The 25,997-nt window shown below is 62.0% G+C and overlaps 1 protein-coding gene across 6 annotated transcripts; it reads left to right on the top strand.

The window, feature by feature from the left end:
- Positions 1 to 951: 951 nt before the first annotated feature.
- On the top strand, positions 952 to 25,710 carry MAP3K6 (mitogen-activated protein kinase kinase kinase 6). Of its 6 annotated transcripts, none has more exons than XM_073317428.2 (29): positions 952 to 1,646; positions 5,217 to 5,356; positions 7,455 to 7,478; positions 8,688 to 8,875; positions 11,161 to 11,329; positions 11,923 to 12,029; positions 12,446 to 12,616; positions 13,113 to 13,225; positions 13,747 to 13,906; positions 14,286 to 14,436; positions 15,083 to 15,190; positions 15,310 to 15,359; positions 16,154 to 16,249; positions 16,806 to 16,890; positions 17,071 to 17,204; positions 18,058 to 18,185; positions 18,571 to 18,707; positions 19,156 to 19,261; positions 19,514 to 19,671; positions 20,088 to 20,292; positions 20,429 to 20,588; positions 21,638 to 21,806; positions 22,223 to 22,408; positions 22,685 to 22,790; positions 23,366 to 23,603; positions 23,920 to 24,022; positions 24,293 to 24,393; positions 24,756 to 24,832; positions 25,218 to 25,306. In XM_073317428.2, the coding sequence occupies exons 1-28, from the start codon at positions 1,340 to 1,342 to the stop codon at positions 24,790 to 24,792; spliced, it is 3,837 nt and encodes a 1,278-aa protein (XP_073173529.2). In that variant the 5' UTR covers positions 952 to 1,339; the 3' UTR covers positions 24,793 to 24,832; positions 25,218 to 25,306. The 6 variants fall into 6 exon arrangements, with proteins under 6 accessions (XP_073173529.2, XP_073173528.2, XP_073173530.2 ...); XM_073317427.2 differs by having other exon boundaries at positions 23,860 to 24,022; XM_073317426.2 differs by having other exon boundaries at positions 954 to 1,646; positions 23,913 to 24,022; positions 25,218 to 25,710.
- Positions 25,711 to 25,997: the final 287 nt, after the last annotated feature.

Raw genomic sequence — 25,997 nt, 5'->3', positions numbered from 1 at the left:
AAAACTGAACCTCAATTAACTGCAGCTCCATGTGTCTGAACCACCCCTGTTTTCCATCACAGGTTTGTCTTCCCTGATATATGATAATTGCACTGGCAGGTCGCTAAAAACTTCAGTTATCCAAATATCTGATATTCAGATAATGGAGGTTCAACTGCACAATGTTTCCTGCACATTAGGCTTTGCACATTTGTCTTTTTATTTATCTCGAGTTCATAATAGACTCGTTGGAGTCTAAATATCTTTAGCCGCACTTGAGCTTGTATGCGACGTAAGTGCTTCCAGAAATGCGTTTGCAAAATTCATGGGTGCATCTGTCCGCTCCTGTCTGTAATGCAGGGGCCCGCTTGCTCGCATCATTGCACTGTGCCTTTGTGCACACGCATTGGAAAGGCTGCTTGTGCAAAAAGATGCATTTGCAATTTGGGCCGCTGCCTTTCAGAGCGAGAAGAAACCATAGAGGTTTGTAAGGTAACTCCTTTCTCTTCCTGTGTCAGCATAATAATGCCTGCAGCTGTAATTTTCCCTCCATGCATCTGAAGAAGTGGGTTTTTTACCCACCGTAGCTTATGCCCAAATAAATCTGTTAGTCTTTAAGGTGCCCCCCGGACCCCTCCTTGTTTTTGCGGATACAGACTAACACGGCTACCCCGATACTCAAGAGGTTTCATTTTTTTGGCCCCAACCCTGCAATTGGATCTGTGCACTTTTGCACCCTGGGCACAGGTCCAAGGGCATGCCTTTGGGGGCCAGCTTGCAGGATCGGGGCCTTTCTTTGCAAACATGGGGCCAGCAGCTCCTCAGCTGGTGTCAATCCCCCCCCGGGTGGGAGCCATGCTCCTTTACAGCTTTCGACCTTGGCCATAAATCCCTCCACCAGCCTCCTGGAGGCCGCTTTGCAAGATGCAACCCAGGTCTGGATTGTTTTTAAAGCCCAGGCTACTGGGAGAGGGGAGCTCCCAGCTGGAGGCCTCAGGCAGGAAGGGGAAGGATGGCTTTACTTTTCTTTTCATTCCCCTGGCGAGAAGGCCATGGTGGGGCAGCCGCCCGTGGCTCCTGCCAGCCCGGCGGCGGCTGCGTTTGCACAGGAAGGCGTGGGACCGGGTAGCTGCCGCTCCCCGACTCTCAGGCGTTCACACAGGGAAAGTGTTTTGGTGGGTGGGGCTCGGGGGCCCCACGTGGGCTGCAACTGACCCAACTGGGGCCCGGCGGCGCTCCGGGCGGAAACGGCCGTGCCAGCCTTTCGGCCCCGTGTCGGGGGGCTGGGGGATCCGCTGCACGTGCGCCCCCCCCCGCCCCACACACCGGAGCTCGAGGCTGCGGGGCGAGAGGCGCCGGCATGGACGGGGAGAGCAGGCCGGGAAGCGCCGGCCGGGCGGAGCGGGCGGGGAGTTACTGGCAGGACCCCCTGGCCATGGCCATCGCCCCCAGCAAGCCGGTGGCCGGCGCCCCGGGCCGCCGGGGGAGCAGCAGCCGGAGCCGGGCTCTCCGCGTGGTCTACGTCCTCGGCGGGGGCTCGGCCGAGTCCCTGCCCCAGCGCTGCCTGCGGGACGCCTGCCGGGAGGTGCGGGCGGAGCTGGAGACGGTGCCCTTCGGCCCCCTGGCGCTGGGCGACACGGGCCCCCTGGACTGCTTCTACAACGCCGGTGAGCCCCGGCCCGTGCGATGAGCTGGGGCCGGCCTCAGCCTGCGGGGGCGCCGGCGCGGGGCCGCGGCTGGTGGCCAAACTGGGCGAACGGGTCGGGCGCAACATCCATCAGCCCTCCCCCCGCGGCCTGGATCCGGGGTTGGGGGAGGGGGGGGTGTTCACTCCTCATTTCTGTGTCTCAGCCCCCAGCCTGGGAGCTGCTGCAGCCCCAGGGCTGTTCGCGATGCGGGTGAGAGCAGGGCTGCTTCTGGGCATGCCCCCCTCCCCTCCCCTCCCCTCCCCTCCCCGGCCGGCTGCTGGCAGATGAAATGGGCCTTCTCCTTCCTTGAAATCACCCGGCCCCTGGAGCAATCTTCAGTAGGGCTGTTATCAGCTGGGGAGTGTGTGTGTGTGTGTTTGTACACCACTGACCTCTACCAGGTGGAGTGGGAACTGCTCAACTGTGTGTCATAGGCCCTGTGTTATCTCCCTGTGGAGATTCTTCCTTCGCTCCCATGGCAGGAGCCTGGGCCTTCTGGAACTGGGAGCTCAGAGCTCTGTCCCGAGGGTTGCTGTGAAGTCCCTAGACAGTGATAGATTCTGTGTAAGATTTAGCACCTTCCCTTTCTAACACCCGTGAACAGTCTTGCACAGGGGGGCTGGAACAATTTGTGCAGTGCGGGTGCTGAGAGCCACTGAACCACACTGTAAACCCTGGATATAATAGTGCCTCCCGCACCCCTAGTTCCAGCACCTACGGTGAGGTTTGTCTATATTCTGTTACCCTCATTTAATGGGTGTTGGAAAGTTTGCAGAGAGGCTAAGTGACTTGCCCAAGGAGAGATCAGTGAGCAACATTGTGTGAGAAGTGGGATTAGAACCCAGCTCACCTGACTTCCAGTGCTGTGTGCTAAGCACCAGACCTTCCTGCCTTTCAGCCTCTGTTTCCTCCTCCTTATTGTCCTGTTTACTGTTTCCCTGTCATCTTGGGGGAAGAATGACAAAGAAATGAAGGTTTGTCAGTTACACAGATCTGGGCATCTCTGATTGTTCTCTGCTCAATTAGCATTGCGGGATGGTGCTGCCTGGAAGCAGACAATAAAATATCCCTTCCAAATGGGGTTGTTCCTGCAAATGGGGTTTGAGTTATAGCAAAATGGGGTCACAGACTCGCAGTCCAGGAGGGGAGTGTGTGGAGGTGTGGATATTTTGCATTGTGTGCGTGTGAGACACAGAGAATTTAGTGGGGATGAAAGGTACCAGGACAGATGCAACAGAAACCCTGGCAGTGCTAACTACCCCAATCCTGACCAGGCAGGGGATGTCCCACTAGGTGTCAGAGGGCTTCCAGTCTCAGTGGATCTGCAAATCTGTATATGTCCACAGACCATGTGTGCAGATCGGATGTGGATACCAAATTTTGTCAATGGACTAATCCTTCCCTGGCCACTCTGCTGTGGCTACTGGTTCTGCCACTTTCTCTGGACTGTGGATTTTTCTCTTTTCTCGTTTATTTTCACGTGTCCGAGAAGCTGCTGGAGCATCTCCCTTCACTGCCAATTTTTAAGTCAAGAGTGGCTGGTTTTCTAAAGGAGATTTTTCTAGATCCACCAGGAGCCAATTCAGGCCTGTTATGACGGTGGTCAGACTGGGTGATCACAGTGGTCCCTTCTGGCTTTATAATTGATGACTGACTCTTAAATCTGCCATGGGGGGAGGCAGATTTATTCTGCTCCCCACTCTGCTGGCCTGCTAGACTCCCCACCACAGGGGCGTCACACTCCGTGCATGCCCTTCAAGGACAAATCGGATGTGAGAGCCTGGCCCTTTAAGAAGGACTCCGGGGCCAGAAGCTACTGGAGCAGAAGGATGTCAAATGATGTGGAAATCACACACTTGTGCAGTGTGGTCACCGACTTCCTGTCGATCTGGGGTTTCCTCACCCGACATCTGTGATGCTCCCGATTCCTCTGGAGCAGAGGAGGGACCACAGCCACCCGCATCCCATGGCCTGGGGGGGCGTGGCTTGGATTTGTGCCCTTGGCAGTGGGTTATGGGGGCTGGAGGAAAAGATTCCTCCCTTCCCCCTAGGAGAGGTTAGGCAGGGGGATGTTCTCTGCTTAATGTGATTTATTCCATCTGAATGGTCCCATCTCACCTTCAGCCTCTGTCGCCTCTGTTCTGGCTCCAACCCAGGCAGCCAGGCTTGGGGGAGGAAACACACTGTTTTATCGATAATGCCAGGAGGTTGGCTGGCAGCCTTGTGAGACAAAGAGATCCCAAGGAGAGAGCCTGGCTAACCCACGCACAATGCTCCTGGCCAGCTGAATGAGCCGGTTGTTCTGGCATGTGCCCTCTAGGACCACGCTGCTGGCCAGAGTCACTGACTGGGTCGGGCACAGGGACAGGGGACTCAGGAGTCCTCAGTTCTGTCCCCGGCTCCACTACTGACGTTGGATAAACCATGCCAGGGCCTGACTTTTCAAGAGCTGCTGGGTACTTGTGACTCTGCTTGAAGTCGACAGGAAGTGTGGGTCCTTGGCCCCTCAGGAAATGGGGCCTTAAGCTCTCCGTGCCTCAGTTTCCCCTAGTGGTGCTGTAATACAGCTGGACTTCAGAGTGCAGGCAGGGTGCGAGGGTTGAAGTGCTGCTGTTTTTTGTTACCCCTCTGATGGTGAAGCGCAAAGTGAGTTGTTGCATGGTCACTGGGGGTCAAAAGACCTTGCCTCACAGTATCCGTGTTATTCGCATCCCGTTCTGTTCTAGCTGCGGGTCCGGGGAAGCGTCTTGCTTTTCCTGGTCCGCTGACATGGTCTGTAAAACCTGCTTGCACGTATGTGTAGCAACGATCAGCCCACCTGCCTACCCCAGGGGAGATGGGGCTGGGCCTTTAAACAGCCTGTGGCAGGTTCGGTCCCCTCTGTCAGCTATCGCTCGGCTACCCTGGAGGGAATGTGAGATGGACAGAGAGATGAAGCCGTGAAACTGCTGCCTGCAGGAGCCCTTGGCTGGGGATGCAGTGGGGAAGTATCCTCACTGTGCTGAGTAATTGGGCGTGGTGGTCTATGTGCAATGGCCAGGGCAGGCAATGGGCTTTGCAAAGGGGATGAAGGAGAGTGGTGGAGCTGCACTGAGCGGTCTCTGGCCAGGAGAGGTAGTGATCAGGCTGGCCTGTGTGACCCAGCATCCAGGGTGAGGGACGTGCCTAGTCACTAGCCCCGTGGGTTGATCATAGAATCATAGAATATCAGGGTTGGAAGGGACCTCAGGAAGTCTTTTAGTCCAACCCCCTGCTCAAATCCCCAGTTTTTGCCCCAGATCCCTAAATGGCCCCCTCAAGGATTGAACTCACAACCCTGGGTTTAGCAGGCCAATGCTCAAACCACTGAGCTATCCCTCCCTCCAGTGTCACCTGATCATGTCACCCCATCACCAGGATGTTCCAAACCTGCAAAGTGAGTCTCCTTGCTATTCCCTAGGGCTCAGGGGAGAGGATTGAGGGAGATTCCCCAGTGCCCCAGACCTGTCCTCAGCTGCACGTTGAGCGATGCAGGCTGGCGTCTGATGGTCCCTTGTTGCTTCCCCGCAGATGTGGCTGTGGTGGAAGTGAGCAACTCCTTGTGCCAGCCCACGCTCTTCTACCACCTCGGGGTGCGGGAGAGTTTCAGCATGACCAACAACGTCCTCCTGTGCTGCCACACTGACCTTCCGGACCTGCAGGCCCTCAAGGTGAGTGGGGGTGATGCCCCTCGGCGTTGGAAACCGGGTCCACTCTGTTCCGTAAGCTGCCACCGAGCTCTTCGCCACTGCGTGTGCGAGAAATGGCCACGTTAGCCGGGAAATGTCTGGTTACGCGTGGGAGATGGAAGCGTTAGGGAGGTAAAATCAGGTGGTTAGAGCAGCGGACTGGGAGCCAGGATGCCTGGGTTGGCCTCTGCTTGGCCCCATCATGTCACCTCTCTGTGCCTCAGTTTCCCCATTCGTAAGTCCGGAATGGCAATACTTCCCTCCCTCAGAAGGCCGAGGTCTTGAGATAGGAAGTGCTAGATGAATGCAGCACCCCTGTTGCTTTGCAAAAACTGTGGGCTGCTTTAAAGGCGAGCTCTCTGCTGAGCCCTTGGCACTCGCCAGCAACGTGGACTCGGCGGGGATTCTCAGCTGTGTACTGGCCGGGTAGCAGAATAGGGGGAGGCTGCAGACACCTGGCAATGTGGCATTACCCCTCCTCATCGTCCATCTCCTGTGATAAGGAAACGCCCGGGCAAGAGGAAACTGGCAAGAGCAGGCTCAGCTGATCCAATCACTGGACTTTTTGAACTTGCTGCTTATTGTATTACGGTAGCACCTAGAAGCTCTAACTGAGATCGGGCCCCGACTGTGCTGGGCACTGGACAGGAGCATAGTATACAGTCCCTGCCCCACCGAGCTGACAGTCCTAACAGACAACACCCAGGGTGTCGGAAAAAGAGTATTTTCTCTCTCTCTTTTTTTTTTTTTTGGTACGGCTGGGAAACTGAGGCCGACAGAGACAAAGTGACTTACCCAGGGCTCACCTGGGGAGTCAGTAGCAGAGCAGGGAACTGATCGCAGATCTCCCAAGACCCAGTTTGGTGCCTTAGCCCCAAGCCCATCCTTCCTCTCCTGGGTTGGAATGATGCCTGTACAAAAAGCACAGTTCTGAACCGGAATGGAACAGCTGATCTAAATGGCAGAAAAACAAATGGGATTTTGAACAACAATCAGTGAGATGCTGGGGGTCTAAGCATTTTATTTCTGATCATTGGTCATGTACTTAGGAAAGCTTACTGGCCCTGAATGCATCTGTTCTGGGCCACTCCAGTGCATCTAGCCCTAGTGGGCTGTTGGGAATCTTAAAATCCCTGTCTTTCCGATTACCCGTATGCTGCTTTCTCTCTCTTTGTTTCCAGCATGGAAAGTGCTGCGGCAGTCTCAGGAACCATTAGACAGGAGCGCTTTCCACGGCGCCAAGCCCTGGAGCCTGGCCTTTCCCTGGGATAAAGCCCCCATCTCTAGCCGTAGCAGTGGGAGAGATCTGCTACAGCAGTCATGGGACTATAGAAACAGGGGCACAACAGCAATCGGCATCGTGTGATATTTAGAGTCTCTAGCATATAGGGACCACTCAGAGATAGTCACACCTTGGTCCTTTTAGGAAAAAATGCCCCAGTACCTATGAATTCCTAAGCCCCCCATGTTCCCATGACCTCCCCTCCGTAGACAGTACTGAGCCAAGTGCCGTATTTAGGGTGTGGTTCTGACCCACGGAGGGATTAAAGGGCACTCCAGCGCCAGGCCACAGAGGAGGGGGGAAAGCGTAGAGCAAATGACTGATCTGCTGCTTGGCTGTAAAATGCAGACTGCCTCCTTTCCAGGCCCTCCTCTCAGGGACCCTGAGCTAGCAAAATGTTACAGGTCTTGTTTTTCCCAGGAATGAAATGATCCCAACTAATGACCTATTCTGCACACACCCTCTGCTTCCGAAGTTGGTGCTGCACTCATACAGGGAGAGCGTTAAAACCCAGCCAGATCCCACCAGAAATAGATACACTTTTCTGTTCCCCTGATCTCTGTTGCAGTTCGGATGTTGGGGGGAGAGAACTGAGCACGTCCCTGGAAAGGTCTAGTTGTGTTGGAAGTGCTGGGGTCCTAGTGAATTTCTGTCTCGGTGTGTTCTGCTGCCCATCACCCTGCTGTCTCACCACCTACCATGTAAAATAGATTCCCAGATTGGCTAGTTTTAGGGGCTAATGTGTTCTGTGTCAGTTGAATGGACAGCTAAATATCCACCCTCTTGCTCCCTTTCTAGGAGGATATCTGCCAGAAGAACTCCGTAAGTGTGATTTACTGTCTGTGAATCAATTTATATTTTTTACCTTGTCTGTTTATGCTCCTTGCTCCTCAATCCTCACCTCTAGCCGCCTCTCTGTCATTCCAGTTCTGGGCTGTGCCTCTCAGCCCTGGCCTGCTGCACCCCCCTGTTGTTCCAGTCCGGGCATTTTGCAAACAGCTCTTGTCAGTGCGGCTTAGAGTTGGTTTATGCACCCACCGCCACCCACCTGCTGTTCCAGCAGGAACAGGCTGGGAAGGACAGAGCTCCCCCCATGCCCCAGACTCGGTAGCAGGGAGCTGATCACATGGGACATGCCCAGCTGAATCTCCCAGCTGGTCCCTGCTCTCTCTGCACCTGGTTTGCCATCAGGCAGAGATGGCCGGGGGGCCTAAAGGTGCCTGAAGCCCCCAAATGCGCTTCTGCCTGTGACCTAAAGTCTAGGTGCAGCTGCTCTCGGCCTCCCCAGCCCAATGATTGCAGACCCCTAAGAGACACAAGCTTAGCTTGGGAAAGCAAGGCTGCAGCTTCCTGGCTGCTCGGGGTGGGTCCAGGCTCCTGCTGGGGCGTGGACACCTTCCTTCACCACCACCTGCCTCTGCTCAGGTGCCCAAACTCCCCTCGGCCTAAGAGCTACGGATTACCCACCCCCGCACATGGGCCTGGCAATACCCTGTGCCCAAGGAACCTGTTTGGAGAGGGCATGGGGTAGGAAGCCTTTCACGTCTCTCGCTGGCTCAGGGAAGTTGTTTCAGGCTGTCTGCTGTCAGGTGGCAACAACTATGCCCTAGTGAGCAGCCTCAGTGTTTTTCAGTGGGGTGTTAACTCTGGAGCTTAATAATGGCTATGTAAATACCAAGGTTGTTAAATCTTTCACTGCTGATTGGAGCACACAACAAAGGAGCGGGACAGATGGCATTAAAAGGGCCTGTGTGGGCTGTGACGTCGAGTGGGCAGGGTTTGGATGGAGCTTGGGGAGATCCCGTTCCTCTTCCTTTCCGGCTGTCTGGAGGGCATTATGTGAGATGAGTTGGTGGGGTCTCAGCCCAGCAGCGTCTCTGTCACGAACGCCACCACCCATATGGGGACCACGTGGTCTTCCTGGCTGGCCATCTGGGCTGAGAGCCCAGGGAATGGATGGGCTGATGTGGGGGGGACATGGAGGGAGACTCCCAGCCCCCTGACTCCTGGCGCCCCGTCTCTTCCTGGCAGGACTGCTGCGGCACTTACACCTTCATCCCCTACGTGGTGACAGCCCAGAACAAAGTCCTGTGCTGTGATGCTAGCACCATGAAGTGCCTGACCGAGCTCTTCCAGCCCAGCTTCAATGTGGAGGCCTTCTTCACCCCCCTGGCGGGGCGTCTGGCCAAGCTGCTGGAGGGCACCCCCACCAACTCCTGGTACCGTACCACCCGGCCGAGCGCATCCGCAGGAGGGGCGTTCAGCGAGGGCAGGGCACGGCCCCTGGAAACCAGCTCCAGCCGAAGCCCGGGGGGGTTGCGTGGCAATGCCCGCCGATTAGTGAGCTTGAGAGGACTGGCCCTTGCCTCCCACCACCACTGAGGGGAGTCTTTGCTGGGCCCAGCTGGGGCTTGCACGAGCCTCTGGCTGACTGGCATCTAGAGGCAGGGGCATAAATGCAGCGCTGGGGAGTTAGAACCGGAGGGCACCACCCAGCTCTGAGCATGGGGGGGGCCGAAGCAGCCGGAAGGCGATGGAAAGACTCCTGTTAACTTCAGCGGCCTTTGGCTCAAACCCTCCCCTGCACTGCTCTTGGTGACCAGCCCCATTGATGCCAATGGCAGTAAAAGCTTGCTCCCCCGAGTAATGTCATGGCTGCTAGCCGTCGTGGTGTTTCAATGCTCGGGCGTTTCCTGGGGCTCCCTGCGCCCTGGGAAGTCGCTGATTGGAGCAAGCACCATACAAGTTCTGGATATGAGGAGCTAGGTATTCTGCAAACTGGGCTTTTCCCTGCACTCCGCAGCCCCCTGCCATATGGGAGTGGCACAAGCTAGGAGCAAGCCAATGGGCTGCAGCTTAAAGGTATTTTCTCTCTCCTTTTTCCTGTCCTCCATCCACACTGCAAAAAAGAGAGGGTGGGAAACCTCTAAAGACCGAGGCTCCCTGCCATTCCCCAAGCGGGTGGCAATCCCCTTTCCAGTTAAATCGCCTGAATTTCAGAGCTTTGCTCCTAGCAATCTCACTCCCGTTGCAGGGGGTCAACACTGAAAGGCCAGTAAATGTAGCTTGCAGGAACAGGAAGGGCTGGTTCTGACCGTGATCTGGTCTCTGGCGCAGCTCCGCTGATTGCCTCAGCTCAGAGCCTTGCACCACACTGTCTTCTTGCCTCCTTTGGGGGGAGGAGAGGGAAGACCTATATGTGGGGCTGGAGCTGCAGGGCTGAACTGTGATGCAATGACTCAGGCATGGCGCAATTTCCTGCCTTTGAGATGGGTCAGCCTCTGCAGATCGCAACAAGGGGCCCGTCTGCCTCCTGCTGGGGGATTCTCAATCATGGGAATGCGGGCTGGGGGTGGGGTGGGGTGATGGGTGTAGTAGGAAAGGCTCAGGGCTGTGAGATGTTGCAGGGGGAGTGGGTGCTTCCAGGCTGGTGCAATCTGCTTTCCGGAGCCTGCTGCATGCTCCCTGCGTGCCTGAGAGCATGGCTGAGGCCGGAGGTGTGGCGCATGCCCAGGGGAGCCAGCGTGGGGCTCCGGGACGATGATGGCTACCGGGGGCGGGGGGAGCCCTGCAGTGGTGCTCTGGAGCCAGCTCGCTGTGAAGGCCTGGGGAGCCCCAGCACTGGGCTGTGGGGCCTGCAGCTGTCTGAGCGCTTGGGGGGGCCCCCCCTGCGGCGAGGGAGGGACTTGAAGGAAGTGAAACTGGGGGGAAAGGGGCTTTGTGTCACGCCCTCCCCCAGCTCCTCACCCCTCCCGGCTCGGCCCCGCCCTAGTCTGAGGTCCCCCGCCAGCTCATGGGTCCCCGCCACGGCAGGGTGGGGGCTGCACGTCCCCTGCATGGCGACACTCCCCGTGCAGTTCCCTTCCCCTTGTGCAGCCTGTCTGGCCCCTCAGCGCCCACGGGGACATCTCAGCCTGTGAAATTCGGGTCCAGGGCAAGACAAGCCAGAGCTGGGCAAAGGCCTCGCTGACCCCTTCTGGGCACGCCCAGGGCCGGGCCAGTTCCCTGCCTCCTGCTCTCCAGGGTCTGTCCTGCCCCAGAACTGTGCCAGGCAATGGGGCTTCCACCCCTTTCCATGGAGGGAGGCAACTCCACCTTCCAGGAGACTTCACTGCCAGGAGGAGACCTTCCTAGTCTATGTTCTCCATAGCCCAGCTCAGCTCCATCTGCTGCTCATTCCACCCCCTTTGGACCACCCCAGATGAGCCCTCCTTGGTGAGAGGTAGCGCCCTTCAGATACGTGGTCTCCCTTGTCCTCTATCTTGGTGGAGAGGCTGAGGGTTGACTGGGCCGTGGCAACTCGCCTCTCACATGGGATAGGTGGGACCTTGTCCTGTGGATAACCAGAGCCCTCAGACCCCAGGGGTGTCAAGCCAGCCCCTTCCACTACCACTGAGTGCCCCCAGGGGAGAGTGGGCAATTGTGCAGGTCAAAGGCTCCCTCCCCATCAGGCCTCTGATCCAGGAGTGGGCTGCACTCAGCTCCGAGCATGGTTGTTTTCCAGCGGCTATTTCCGGGAGACGATCCGCCAGGACATCCGCAAGGCCCGGGAGATGTACAGCGGGGAGCAGCTGAGCCGGGAGCTGGCCAACATCCAGCAGCGCCTGGACAATGTGGAGCTCCTCAGCCTGGACATCGTCATGAACCTCCTCCTGTCCTATCGGGACGTGCAGGCGAGTCGCCCCCAGCCCGCGCCAGCAGGGTGGGTGGGGAGATGGGTGAGGGGGGCGGTGGCTGGGTGCTCGGAAGGAAGCGTGGCCTTGGGAGCACCGGCCCAAGGTCCCTGGAGATGGTGGCAGAGGTGGAGTCGCTGCCCGGGGTAGGCCCTGGCTTGTGGCTCTCAGAGGAGGTTGCTGGCCCTGGGTCACAGACACGACCATGTGCAGCACTGGCCTTTGGCTCCCCAAGCAGGAGCTGATGGGGGATCGCCAGGGTCCCCGGGCTGCAGAGCCCCCATCCCTGGCCAGCAGAATCGCAGTGCCTGGTGGGTGTGTTGCTGCCACCGGCTGCCCAGCAGGCCTGGCTGTCACTATGTCGGGGGGTGGCCGTGCTGGAGGAAGGGTCTCCCACAGGACACCGGGGTTCTGCAGGCCCCACCGCCTGCCCTCGACTGCACTCCGGACGCCATCCCGAGTGGCGTGGTTTGCCCGTCCCACTGCCGAGCCCCCTGTGCTGCGTCAGGCCTGGCCTGTTCCGCCCCCACCCGGGACCTCCTGCGGGATGCGGATGGCAGCCTGCTCCTCCTGAGCCCTGGCTTCCTCGGCAGGACTACGACGCCATCATCAGGCTGGTGGAGACGCTCCAGGCCCTGCCCACCTGCGACGTGGCCGAACAGCACAACATCCGCTTCCACTACACCTTCGCCCTCGAAAGGTGAGACGCTTCCTCGGGCACCCCAGGCCCCGCTCCCAGCCCCCCGGGGGGCCAAGCGCCCTCTGCTGCCAGTGGGCACCCAGCGTGCTGGGCCACCTGGCAGGGGGTGGTGCTGGGCTGAGAGGATCGAAGCCTGAAATCCTCTCTCCACCGGGCAGCATCCGAGCAAGCTTCCGCCAGGCTGCCCCTGCCCAATCCAGGGATAAGAGGGGAGATCAGTCTCGGGGGTCCATTCAGCCCTCGGGGTCTGCAGCGACGGAGCACGAAGGGGGGATTCTATCCTGCTGGGCCCAGGGCCAGGGGCCTGGGGAGCGGCACTTGGCCCCCCAGTTCTCTCTTTGGGGCGTTGGCTCGTTGCGCCTGGCAGCGCCTGGGACAGCGTGCATCGCGGGTGAGCACGCACCATATCTGGGTAGGCGGAACCAGCCTGGGGACCGGGAGAAGGCGCTTTCCGTGCTCCTGCCGGTGGTGGAGAGGCGAGAAGGGGCGGCGCCCGACCTGTACTGCATGTGTGGCCGCATTTACAAGGACCTGTTCATCGGCTCCGGCTTCACGGACACGGAGAAAAGGGACCAGGCCTATTACTGGTGAGGGGGGTTCTCTCCGGCGGAGATGCGGGGTAGGGAGGCCCGTGCCAGGGAGACTGGGGTGGGCTCCTTGGGCCAGTGGGGTTCTGAGCATAGACACACTTGCACTTGTCCGGGTGTGCGAAGGGCTGAGTGTGCAGCCATTCCTGAGCGTGCGCGTGGGCCCGTGGGCTTCACTGGGTTCTGGACACCTGGGGTCCCAGGTTCAGTTCCCAGAAGGGACAACGTAGAGGCAGATAAGCTGAGTTTATGGAGTCTTCCAGATGAGACCTTACAACCCGTCTGCAGCAAGTGGGGATTAGAGACCCTCCCGCCCTTGGCACCTTGAGAGTCCTGGCTCCCCTGGCATTGGGATTAATGCCCCATCCCTGCACTGCCATGTATCGGTTGTTTGCTGCCAACCACCCCAGAAGTGGCTGCCTTTCAGTGGGGCTGCCTGGGATCCGGCCGGGTGACGGTTTCGTCACTGGCATTTCCGCATGTTTGAATTCCCCAGGTACAGCAAAGCCTTTGACACGGAGCCGAGCCTCCACTCTGGGATTAACTCTGCTGTCCTGCTCATAGCAGCCGGGCACCAGTTTGAAACCTCCGTGGAGCTCCGGCAAATAGGTGAGTGGCTCTTCCTCTGCCCCCGGCGTGTGTGTGTAAAGCACCGATTATAACAGGCTCTGCCCTAGTCCTGGCACGGCCTGGACAATGGCCCAAGGAAGGGCTGTGAGGTGGGTGGGGTTTATGGGTTTGTGTCTCTTGCACTCTGTGGCCAGGAGAGAGTCACTGAGGGGGTCCCTTGGAATTCGGGGGGGGGCGGACCCTGTCTGTCCTGGCTTCCCTTGCCAGTGGAATTGCACAGGACATGGGAGAGGAGGGGAAACGTCCTCTGCTAGAGACGGGGGACAGTTCTTTGGTTTGGGGTGGGGGTGGAGCGAGAGCAGGGGGTAAGGGTGGGGGCACTGACCCATAGGGGTGGGGGGGAGAGCATGGAGTGGGGCTATGACTGGGCGGGGCTGGGCCGGAGCAGGGGAAGCGTGGGGGTGAGCTGAGGGGATGGGGGAAGGCGGCGTGGGGCAGGGCGGTGGCTGGATGGGCCTGCCCTGCCCTCAGCAGTGAAGAGGAACCTTCCCGCCCCCCAGGCGTGAAGCTGAGCTGCCTTCTGGGCAATAAGGGCAGCGTGGAGAAGATGCAGTATTACTGGGATGTGGGCTTCTACCTGGGCTCCTGGATCCTGGCCAACGACCTCAGCAAAGTCATCCGGGCCTCGGAGAAGCTCTATAAGCTCAATGCCCCTGTCTGGTAGGTGGCAGAAATGCCAGCTCCCCCCACCCACCCCGAGCCCATCGGGGACCCCCAAATGGCAGCACCCTGCCAGTGCCTCCAGGAGGGGAGCTCTGCGAGGGGCGGCCAGATCGGCATTTGACTGACTCTCGGGCTGGGTTCAGCTTGGCCAGCTTCCGGGGCAAGGGTCTCCCCGAGCGGCCCCCCGCATGGGAGGCTTCACGCGGGCTTTTGGGCATGAGCCGCCCCGTGGGGCTTTTGCAGTGAACCGCGGGAGAGCTTGACGGTCCTGGGCACACGGGGGACAGCACGGGAGGCCTGTCAGTGCCCAGAAGCTGTTTCCTCAGTGGGGTGTCCCTCCCTTCCATCTTGCGCTCTGCCTTGGCTGTCACTGCAGGTACCTGACCTCCGTCATGGAGACCTTCCTCTTGTACAAACACTTCAAGACCTGCCCGGAGATCAAGACGCCCAAGCAGGAGCAGGCTGACTTCTGGATGGGCTTCCTGCTGGCCTCCTGCCAGCCCTTCGTCTCCACGGAGTGCTGCCCGGTGAGAAGCCCGCGGGCGCTTGGCGCAGCTGGCTCGGTGCGGCGGGTCGGCTCGGTGCGTTGAGTCCCGTCCCACCACTAGAGCTGCCTCTGGCCTGGCACATGCCAACAATAAGGCATGGTGAGGGCAGAGTTACCCCGAGTGATCGGCTCCCAGGTCCGAGCCTGGGATAGGAGGGCTGGGGTGGGGTGGGGTGGGGAGGGGGCTAAGGGCCACACCCGAGGAAGAGCCCGGCCAGCTGTGTGGTGAAGACAGACCCGGAGGCTACTGCTGCCCCATTACCCTGGTAACAAACCAGACAGGTGTGCAGGAGTGATGGTGTCAGCTGGCTTCAGTCACCAGTGCTGCTACGTAGGGGTCCGGAGCAAGCTCCTGGCAGCAGGGGGAGAGCAGAACCTGAAGTCGGCCCTTTGCAGGTTAAAATATGCCCTGGGGGTTCAGGGGGGTGTATCAGGGAGGGACACTGGGGGCTCCAGAGGAGGAAGCAGGATCCTTAGGTGAAAGGAGAAGAATATCGGCATTGATTGGGGCCCTCATCCCCAGCCCTGCCTTGAGGTCCCCCGCCTCCAGCCCACTGGGGATGCAATGGAAGGGGGCAAAGACCACCCCCGCCCCACACCAGCCTCTTTCTCCGCCTCCCTTCCAGGTGCTGATTCTGGAGCTGACCAAAGTCCTGCAGCCAGCCCAGCTGACGGTTCGCAATAGCGAGGCTGAAAAGTCGGTGACGCTATGCCACATCTGCCCCCCAGAGGAGGTAAGGTGGCTTGGAGCCCAGGGAGCAAGCCCACCCCTTTGCTTCCCTACAATGGCGACGACTTTCTGGGCTCTGGTTGTTCATGCTGCATGTTTCTTTCGGGTTTATTTTCCCCCTAGAGAGGGATCTCCAGCTGGACCTTTCCGGCTTCCTCCATCCGTGGAATCAGGTGAGGAGTTTAACTCTTTGTTGCCCCTTGGGATAGCCTCTCCGTCAGCCTTGGCACTCCCTGGTTAGCCTGCGTCCACCCGGAAATCTTCTCTGTGTCCCCAGCAGAACCCTCCTCCCCGAGCACCCTCCTTGCACTGGGCAAGTGTCCATCTTGGTTCCCATGCCCAGGGCTAGCTGGGAGCGCAGGGGGTAAGCCTGGCAGAGAGTAGACCTGGCTCCCCCAGCTGAGTGCCCGGCCCTTATTGGGTCTCATAGTAGGTGTTGGCCTCCCCAGCTGTGTATGGCACAAGAAGCCAGAGAGGTACCTGCCCGTAGGCAGGAGGTGGGCAGCTGGGGAGGTCCTGTGCTGCCTGGCAGAGCAGACTCCAAGAGCCATGGCATAACAGGCTCGTTCAGTGACCAGCCCCCCAGCTTTCTCTGAGAGGCTCCCCGGCCCTGCAGGGGTGGAGTGGGGGGTAAGAAGCACGGCTCGCCCAGAACACTCTGAGCGTCTCCCCAAGGGGGCTGGCATGGCAGGGAGAAGGCTTCCCCAGGGGGGAGGAGCCCTGTTAGCTGGAGTGCCAGCCCCAGAGCTCTGGATGTGCCCGAACCCCTCCTCTACAGCCCCATGGCTCCTGCTGGCAGTGCTGCCGGCCTGGTGAGGGGCCCAGTGCCGAGCCGCAGGGGCAGAGCAGCCCATGAGCACGCTGGAGCAGGAGGGGTTTCCTGGGGTGAGGCTCGGATGGGAGCCTCCTCCCGCCGCCTGCCCCCAATGCTCACTGTGGGGTGTGGGGCTGGCCTCTCTCTCTCCAGCATCTCCAAGTGTGATGAGCGCTGCTGCTTCCTATACGTGCTGCACACGGCCGAGGATTTCCAGCTGTACTTCCCCACCCAGCACCACTGCCAATGGTGAGCTGGGGCACGGGGTGGGGGAGGGGCAAGGACCCCCAACGCCGCTGGGGTGGGGAAGGGGCAGGGACCACCCAATGCCACTGCCACTGGTGGGTCAGAGGTGCTGGTGATGGGGCAGGATGGGGAGGCAGAGGGACCCCCTGGCACCACGGCTTTGGAGAGCTGGGGGGACAGGGGATAAAGGATCTGTCCCCCGTCCCAGAGCCCCTGCTGGGGAGGGGGAGCAGCTGCTCTGGGCTGGGTCTGAGGGGTGGAGGACCAGGCCAAGGAGGGAGCCGGAAGAGACTTCCTCCCCACCCGGGCAGATGGTGCCCTGTCTGTGGGGCTGCCCTAGCCCCCACCCCACACATGGCATTGCTGCATCTGCCCAGGGATCCTGTGGTTCTGCCAGCCAGCAGGGGTGGAGCTCTGCCGGGGCGGGTCACTGAGCCCGTGGGTGGTGGCTCAGTGGTGGGGAGGTTCTCCGGGGCTCATCGCCCAGCCTGAGAGCCCCCCCCGGAGGGGCTGGGCAGTGGGGCCACGCCCAGACACGCTCTCCCTGCTCTGCCGGCAGGTTCTGCAAGCTGATTCACTCCTTCGTGGCCGAGCTGGCAGTGGGGGGCGAGGAGGCGGGCGACGGCCCAGACGAGGACCTGGAGGTGAGCGCCGGGGGTGGGGGCGGTCTTGCACTCGGAGCAGGCGTCTCTGGGGGATGCTGGGGGGCAGTCCCAGGGCATGATGCAGGGGGCAGCGCAGCTCGCCGAGCGGGCGGGGAGGCATGAGGAGCTAGGCAGGGCTCGCTAGCCCCAGGCGCTCTGACCTTGCTCTGGCCCGCACAGTACGACTACGAATATACGGAGACGGGCGACAGGGTGATCCTGGGCAAGGGGACCTATGGGGTTGTCTACGCCGGGCGGGACCTCAGCAACCAGGTGCGCATCGCCATCAAGGAGATCCCGGAGCGGGACAGCAGGTAGGAGCCGCTGGGGGACGGGGCAGTGCTTCCTGTGGACGTTTTGGGGTTCAGAGCAGTCCGAGGCCGTGTCGCCCTGAGTGCCCGTCGTTCCCAGCCAGCTGGTGAGCAAGCCCTGCGTGTCGGTGCGTAAAGTCAAACCAGGGTATTGAATCCAGCATGAGATCCCTGGGGGTCTTTTCTAGGCCAAGGTCTTTGGCAATGTCGTCTCCTCCGAGACCAGTGCCCCCGCTGTGCGGAAAGGGGCCAGGGAATCTGATGGAGAGGGCTCCAGGCTGGTTTCTCCCCCACCGGTGCTTTCCGCGATACACCCTGATCTGCCCTGCAGCCCGCTCTGTGCCAGCGAGTGGCCAACGGCCTGTGATTGCAGCTGGATGGAGAATTCGGGCAGCAGCCGGCTCCCCCGCCGTGTCCGGTTCGAACACGTTTCAGTTCCGTGTTTCCTTCCTTTGGGGTGTTACCCAGATCAGGGTGTTATCGGTTTTCCGATGGCCCCTCACATGACCCCCATTAGGTACGGATCCGACATTAGCGAGTTGGGGTATGCCTGATACCAGTGGCCCTCAGGCAGTGGGTCCCGCCCATGGTGATCTGGGGGTGGGGGCATGGGAGGTAGGTGAGTGTGAACAGATGTGCACTCTTGGTGTGCAAGAGTCCCGGTGTGAGCGCACTAGTATCGGGGGGGATGTGCACCTGCCTGGTCCTTGGCGTGGCTCTCACCTGCCCTTCCCGCCCCACTAGGAGGGGATGGCCTTGCTGAGTGCGGGGCACTGCAGCCCCATTGCCCAGCCCCTGGGGAGGGAGCAGGCAGGCTCGGCCCTTTACCCTTGCTCCCCCGGTTCCCGCCGGGCAGGTACTCTCAGCCCCTGCACGAGGAGATCGCCCTGCACAAGCGTCTGCAACACCGGAACATCGTCCAGTACCTGGGCTCCATCAGCCAGGACGGCTTCATCAAGATCTTCATGGAGGAGGTGCCGGGAGGTAGGCCGAGCGAGCGCCCACCCCAGGCTGGGGATGCCGAGGAGAGAGGCGGCCTGCACGGAGCAGGGTGCCCCAGTCTGGGGACGTGCTGCCCTCCAGCTGGCCTGTCTGGGCTATCGCAGACCCCACGTCCCAGACCAGCTGCCTCCCACCCTTGGCGACCCATGGCTCTAGCCCCAGAATGTGGCCTGGGGCCTTCTAGGGGGTTCCTAATGGCCTTGCATTGCTTCCCCATAGCCCAGTACGGCTCCTGCCCTGCCCACAATGCCCTGTTCTGTGCCAGCTCTGGGACTGGGGTGTGACGCTGGGGCTCGGCAGGGCGGGGTGGGGCCTCGGGGCGGGCACACGGGCTCAGTGGGGTTTCCATCTCCTGCCCCGTCCCCAGGGAGCCTCTCGTCCCTCCTGCGCTCCAAGTGGGGCCCCCTGAAGGACAGCGAGCCCACCATCATGTTCTACACCAAGCAGATCCTGGAGGGCCTGCGCTACCTGCATGACAACCAGATCGTCCACCGGGACATCAAGGTGAGGGCGTTCCCCGGCCCGTGCGCTTGCGGGGTGGGAGAAACGGCAGCTGACTAGGGACCACCCAGTTTATGGGGTCCGGGGCCTTCCCCGGACTGGAGGGGGATGACGGGCTAATCCAGCGACTCCACCACGCACGAGGCTGCTAGCCAGGGGCTGGGCTCTCTGCGCTGAGTCCCAAGCAGGGGCCCCGGCCTGCCCCCCCCCACACTCTGGGAGTTCTAGGGCATCTGGTTGCAGCTGGTCTCATTGGCCCCTCCACCTTTCCTGGCCCCACAGGTAGGGTGGATCCACCCTCGACCCCCAGAGTAGGACAGAGCGGGAGCGAGGGGCATTAGCGGATCTGGAGGGTGGGGGGGGGGGGAGCACCCCTTGTCTCTGAGCACTTGCCCCAGGAGGATCTCCACAGCTGTGAGCTGTTCTGATGGGGGGGGGCGGCGTTTGGCAGGGAGACAACGTCCTTATCAACACCTACAGCGGGGTGCTGAAGATCTCTGACTTCGGGACCTCCAAGAGGCTGGCTGGGATGAGCCCCAGCGCCGAGACCTTCACAGGTGAGGGGCTCTGGTGCAAACCCCCCGCCCGCTCCATTGGGTTGCGGCATGCTGGGCTGTGGGAAGGGGCCATTTGCCATCTCCCCACCATGCACAGGGGCATCCTCAGGACCTGGCAGGAGGGGAGGGAAGGGGTCCCCAGCCCATCTGGGTTTGGGAGAGGCTCGCTGACTTGCAGGGGGCACTGGCTGATCTGGGGCAGGCAGGCGGGCTGGGGGCTGGCTTCCCTCAGTTGCTCTGGTCTCTTTCCAGGCACCCTGCAGTACATGGCCCCAGAGGTCATCGACCAGGGCCCCCGAGGCTACGGGAAGCCGGCCGATATCTGGTCCCTGGGCTGCACCGTCATCGAGATGGCCACGGGCCACCCCCCGTTCTATGAGCTGGGCAGCCCGCAGGCCGCCATGTTCAAGGCGAGGACGGGGCTCACTGGTACCTCTGGGGGAGGGTGGGGTGGGGGCTGACTGCTTGGGCTCCTCTCTGAACGTGGGGGCTGGCGGGGGAGGGTTATGGCTTCCCCCGCTACAAAATGGGGGGTGAGTCTCGCTGCAGCTCCCAGTGGACCGGTGGCCTTGCCCCAGTCCGGCTGCCATGGGCACTGACTGGCCCCTCATTGGCAGCCTCAGCAGAGAGACCAAGGCCTGACTGGGCTTTGGGCTGAGGCCCATTGGGTGACGTGGGGGAAACTGGTGCTGCTCACACCGTGGGGTACCTTGTGGGGGGGTGAGCCAAGGGACAGTGCCTCTCTGGGCAGTGCCTGGCTGTACGGGTACTGGGCCCGCTCCCTGCTAGGGTTCTGTGATGGCCCCTCCCTCATCTCCCTCGCCAGGTGGGCATGTTCAAGATGCATCCCGAGGTGCCTGACTCCATGTCGGGGGCAGCGAAGGCCTTCATCCTCCAGTGCTTTGAGGTGGATCCGGATAAGCGGGCGCCCACCGCAGCCCTGCTCCAGGAGCCCTTCCTGACAGCACCCAGCAGGAAGAAAGCCAGGAACCAGGCTGTGCCAGCTGCAGAGGGAGGTGCACCGGGGGCGGGTGAGCTAGGAGGCAGGAGAAGGATATTAGGGACAGGGGGGAGCCCAGGGGAGCTGGGGGGGGGCAGGACATGGTATCTCGCAGGTGGGCTGCATTCCCTGGAGGAGCTTCAGTAACCAACCCTGTCTCTTTGCAGCCAGCTCCCCTGCCTCTGAGTGGGCCCCTGCAGCAGAGGGGGCCAGCGAGGCCAGGAGCCCCCCCCTCCCCCTAAAGGCCCCCAGGACAGCTGCCAAGGCAGACAGCAGCTCGCCAGCCCACAGCTCCAGCAAGGTGGCCCAGAGATGCAGCTACCTGGGGTATGGCTTCCCTTCTGGGGGAAGGAGGGGCAGGCTCGGGAGGAGTCTGAGGATCTCGGGCTGGGGGGGAGGAAGGGGTCCATAGGGCTACACACTGCACCCAGTGACACAGCTGGACACTGCGCCTCCAGCCTGATGGGTACATTCCCCACTAGTGCCCCCAAGTGAGCGGCAGCCCCATGCCCAACCATTTATCCCTGGCTGGGTTTCCTGGAGGGTGCCCGGTCTCGGGGCGGTAGCTGTTGCACGCTGAAGTCGAAGGGGAGCCCCCTGCCTTAGGGGATCAAGCAGCCGGATGTGCCCAGGCTGCACCCCAAGGCCTCCCCCAGCCCCTCCTGCGTGTAGGGCCAGACCTGACCGCAGGCAGCAGGGTGGGTTTGTAGGGCAGGGATTGGGCGACACCTGGTGGTCAGCAGCTGTCCCTGCAGCTGAGTTTTGTGCGATTTCACCTCCCGCTCCAGGCCCACGGAGCGGATGGGGCAGGCGAGTGGGGAACACAGACTCCGCTCTCCTGAGCGCCCGGCTCCCCGCAGCCCCGTGACGCAGGGTATCTGTCGAGCGGCCGCTCCCTCGGAGCGGGAGGGCTTGTTCCTGGTGTTCCCAGAGCCCGGTTCACCGGCTGGCAGCCGGAAGCTGCTGCTGTAGCCGATGGCAGGGGCCTGGGGAAGGGGGTTGTTCGGGGGGTTTTTTTGTCCTGGGGATTCTTGGTCCAGGGAGATTCAGATCGAATGACAAACCCCCCAGCTGTCCCCCGCGATTCAGTGTCCCCCACGCTGGCCCGGGTGTCCCTTGCTCCCCAGGAGAAGGGCTGCAGTGTACAGGGGTTCATGACCCTGAGTCTCCCTGTCCCCCCAGCCCGAAGGGCCTGCAGCGCTGTGGGGCGGCTCCCCCTGGAGCATGTAAGGGAGGCGTCCTTCCCGTCCCAGGCTCCACAGTGGGTCAGCTACCGTCCTGAATCCTCTCTCTAGCACAGGACTGCCCCCCACCCCACAAGTGCCCAGACTTCACTGCATGTCCCTGCTGGCCGCCCTCCACTCCTGTCTCCCCAGGGCTGCCGAGGAGCCAGCTGGCTTGGATTGCAGTAGCTCCCCCACCCCCGAGGAGAACGGCGGCATGTTCCTGCTGAAGAAGGACAGCGAGCGCAGGGCCACCCTGCACCAGATCCTGACGGAGGAGCAGCCCAGCATCGTGGCTGCCTTGGTGGAGGCCCAGAGCCAGGTCAGTTCTAGCCCCTCGAAGGCTCGGTAGCCAGGCCGCTCCAGCTGCGGCGTGAGTGGGCCCAACCCCTCTCCTGCATGGGGCAGACAGCATGCGGTTCGGACCCCTCCACGGCAGGTCAGGGTCTAAACTCCCTGCCCCGGGCTGGGGGCCGCTCATCAGCCACAGAGCACAGGACTAGCCTGGCCCCGGAGAGGGGGGTCTCCAGTAGCTTTACGGCCTTTGTCCTTTTCCTGGGGCCTGTCACGTATGACCTCCATCCACTCACTAGCTCTGGCCCAGGGAGAGTCTGAGACCCCTCCCTCTGCCAGCCCAGCCTTCCCGGGTGCCCTTTGGAGGCCGCCCTAGCATTGCGAGCTCCGGGCCTGGGAGCCAGTCGGTCCCCCCTGGGCTGAGCCTTTCCCTTCCCCGTTCAGAGCTGGGAAGGAGGGAGGCTCTCCTCGGAGCACATCGCCCAGCTGGTGTCCTGCCTCAAGAGCTACATCCGCTCCCCCAGCCGCCGGCAGCTCAGCCAGGACCTGCTGGGGCTCCAGGCCCTGCTGTGGGCGGAGGACCTGAGCCTTCGCCACGTGCAGGTGCCGCTCTTCAGCTTCCAGGACACGGTGAGTACTCAGCCCTTCCCAGGAGGGGGCCGGGCTGGGCCAGGCCACTTCCCCCTCCCCACCTGGCCGGTGACCTTTAAAACTCAATTGCACAAGTACTGAGCACCCACTGCCTCACCTGGGCAGTCACAGGAGGATAGTGGGTGTGGCCAATGAACAAAGGGGGCGGAGCTTCTGTAACCCAGGCCTGGTGGGGACCCTAGAGGGAGCCAGGGGGGGTCGCCCCTCTGGGCCTGCGGTGGGGTCGGTGTGGCCCATGCTCTCTCCTCCCTGCAGGTGAAGGAGCTCCTACGGCAGCACCAGATCAAGCCGCACTGGATGTTCGCCCTGGACAACCTCATGGGCCAGGCCGTGCAGGCGGCTTTCACCATCCTTGTGACGGGTGCGTTGGTGGGGGGATGGGGGGGGGGACATGGGGCTGTTTGGTGGCCCTGGCTCCTGTTCCGCTTGGATCCAGCCCCGTGGGGAATTGGGGCCTGGCTGGGCGGCAGCTGGGTCCCTAGCCGAACGGCAGTGGATTTGCGGCTGGGGTGGGGGTCCCATCGGAGTGCTTTGGGGGGCTGCTAAGGTGACACTCCGTATTGGGACTGTATATAGAGACGGAAGCAGGAGGCTGCCAGCCAGGGCCTTGAGACCCAGCTCTTTCCACCCCCTCAGCTGGCAGAACCCCTGTGCCCCTGCCCGTGGAGTTCTGTGCCCGAGGCCGCTGGGCATTGCCCTCCCTGACTCCAGCGGGGAGGCTTCCCATCAGGAAGCACGGGGCGCCTGCCCGGGCATAGCGCCTTGGGAGAACAGAGGCAGCAGGACGCTACTGCTAGTCGTGGACCTGTGGGGCTGCACTGACCCCTCAGGTCCCAGTGCCCAGAGGCATCCCTAGGGCTCACAGCCCTCTGCCCACCGTCCCTACCCCAGGCCAGCCACCTCCCCCGCTCACCGTCTTCCTCCCGGCGCTCCCAGAACTCCGGGTGAAGCCGCAGCCTCCCCTGGGCAAAGCCCATGAAGGTGGCAGCGACGACGAGGCGGAGGAAGATCCGGAGGCGCAGGGGGCAGCTCCTCCCCCGAGCCAGCCCAGCGTGGGGACCCCGAGCTCTGGTATTAGCAGCGGCACCAGCACCGAGCTGGGCTTCCGTCCCCCCCCGGCGGACTCCCTGCCACTCCTGCAGCAGCTCAGCCGCCTCCGCGTGGAGACGGGCAGGTAGGAGCCCGGCTGATCTCCCGCGTGGAGGGGAGACGGGGCGAGGAGCCTGGCCCTCAGCCAGTGCTGGGCCCAAGGGGTCGGGAGGCGCACCCCACAGCCCCCCTCCTGGCCTGGATCCACCCACCAGGGCGGTGCCACTCCCCCAGTCCAAGGGCATTAGGATCCACACTTGGGCTGGGCTCCCAGCTGTGGTTCTGCAGTAGGACTGACGTGCTCAGTAGCAATCGCCCCCACCCCTCCACCCCCCCCCCAGCGTGGCCCTCAATTCCCAGGCTTTCCGCCTTGCCTCCCCGGCGCGCGTGGCAGGCTGCAGGAGGCGTTGCTGGAGAAGGAGCGAGAGTTGCAGAGGCAGCTGCAGAGGGTGCTCCGGGCCGCGGAGCAGGATGCCAAGGCTCTGCAGGGATCCAAGCCCCGAGGTGAGCGATGGCAGGACTCGCCGGAGAGGGGCTGGGGGAGCTCTCTGGGGCTGCTAGGGGCAGTGGGGAAGGGGCAGGGGGAGGTGGGCATGGCAGGGTGGAACACGCCTTGGTCTCTCCCCCAGCTGCCCACACCTGGGCAGGGGCTGGGTCTCCCTCCGAGCCCCACGGCTCTGGGGCACACGGCCGGAGCCTAGAGACACGGGGGAGGCTGAGCCCGCAGAGTCCTGGGGGAGGCTGACCCGGGTCTGAACCCTTCTGTCCGCACAGCCTTGGCCGCGCACCCCCGGGGGCCCCAGCAGGGGGCGGTGGACGCCCTCCTCATTGCCTGGTTACAGAGCCACGGAGCGGATGAGGCTGCGACCGAGACGGTACGTCCCCTGCACCACATGAGCCACGGCCCCGGCCTTAGCAATGCTGGGAGCGGGAGAGGCTGGCTCCAGCCCCTCTCCTTGCGGGGGTAGGCGGAGCTCCGCTCCAAGCCCACTCGCGGTGCCCGCGGCTGGCACCGAGGAGAAGCGCGGCCCCGGGGAAACTTCTCTGCAGGGGCCCTGCTCTCCAGTGTCAAACCTGCCCCCTTTCCCCTAGGCTTTGGTGGGGTGGGGGCCAGGTGCCGGGGCAAGAGGCAGCTGGGGCTGGGGTGTCCTTCCCACATGCCCAGCCCTCCAGCTCTCCCTTCCCCATGGAGCCAGTGGGGTGGCCCCATCCCAGCTCTGCCTCCTTTCTCCCCCAGTTCCTGCAGCACGGCTTCACCCTGCCCGACCTGCTGACCTGCGCCACCCGTGATGACCTGCTTTACACCGGCATCAGGTAGGGCGGCGGGGGGGGGGACCAGTGCCGCTGCCCCAGCCCTCATCCCCAGAGGGGCACTGCTGGCTGGGCCACGAGGCCACGCCTAGGGCTTGTCCCTCCCAGCCCAGCCACAATGGGAGCGAGTGGCTTTGGCGAACCATGAATCCGTCCTGGGAGCCTGAGCAGACTCTGCCCTGGGTGCGTTTCACGGCAGCTCTGCCCGGGAAAGTCCCTGTGCTGAGTGGGGCGTGGGGCTCACAGAGGCCATCCCCTCGGTGTGGCCCCTGTCCTGTCCCCTGGGTGCCAGACGGAGGGCGAGGCATTACTGAGGCTGTTTGCAGCCGGTGCGAAGGGGCGCAGGGTCTGGGGTGTGTCTCACTCGGTCTCCATCTATCCCTGCCAGAGGGGGGCTGGTGTGCAAGCTATGGGGAGCCATCCAGGAGCACCGGAAATCCCTGGCCAAGCAGGCGCAGCGGGAAGCCGCGTGAGAGACGGGACAGCCGTAACCTCCCCTGCGGCATCAACTCCCCTCAACCAGAGCTGACCAGCAGGTTGCTGCCGTAACACCCTGCCAACCGGTCACGCCGCCTCTGCCCTCGAGCTGGCACGTGGCTCCTGCCATCGCTCTGCTGGGCACCATGGCCCAGAGCAGCCTCCCACCCACTGCTCTGCTTGACCCTAGGCAGCAAGCGGGAGAGCGGGAGCATTTGCTGAGGGACGGCTGCCGCCCTGCCCATCACACCTGTGTGACTCCCCCCCCCCCGGCTGGCGAAGGAGGTGCCCACCCTGCTGCCTTTGCAGGAGACAGAGGAGGCTGCTGCAGCAGGACCATGGGGCTTTGCTGGTGAAAGTAACGGGACCACAGGGGCCTCAGCCTCCTCCCCAGTGACCGTGAGCTCCAGCAAGCAGGGAAGTGCCCAGCACTGTAATAAACAGCCTCCAAGCTGTGTCCCCGGCTGCATCCTCATTGCGGGAGGGGGCAGCCCCTGTCTGCAAAGGGAAAATGAAAGCAGGTTCTTCCCACGCTGGGTGGGGGTCTTGGGGCAGGCTGTGGGCCCAGCTGCTTGGAGCCCTGTCCCACCTCAGCCCAGGCTGGCATCCCCAAGGAGGCAGTGCTCCCCTCGGCCTGTCTGAATCCAGCTCATCCAGCAGCCCCTGCGCGGGGTGGGGGCAGAAGGAAGCG

Source organism: Lepidochelys kempii, chromosome 19 (assembly GCF_965140285.1).
Source record: "Lepidochelys kempii isolate rLepKem1 chromosome 19, rLepKem1.hap1, whole genome shotgun sequence".
Classification (NCBI taxonomy): domain Eukaryota; kingdom Metazoa; phylum Chordata; order Testudines; family Cheloniidae; genus Lepidochelys; species Lepidochelys kempii.
Note: the sequence above shows the minus strand (reverse complement) of the source record. Positions and strands in the feature narration are given on the sequence as shown.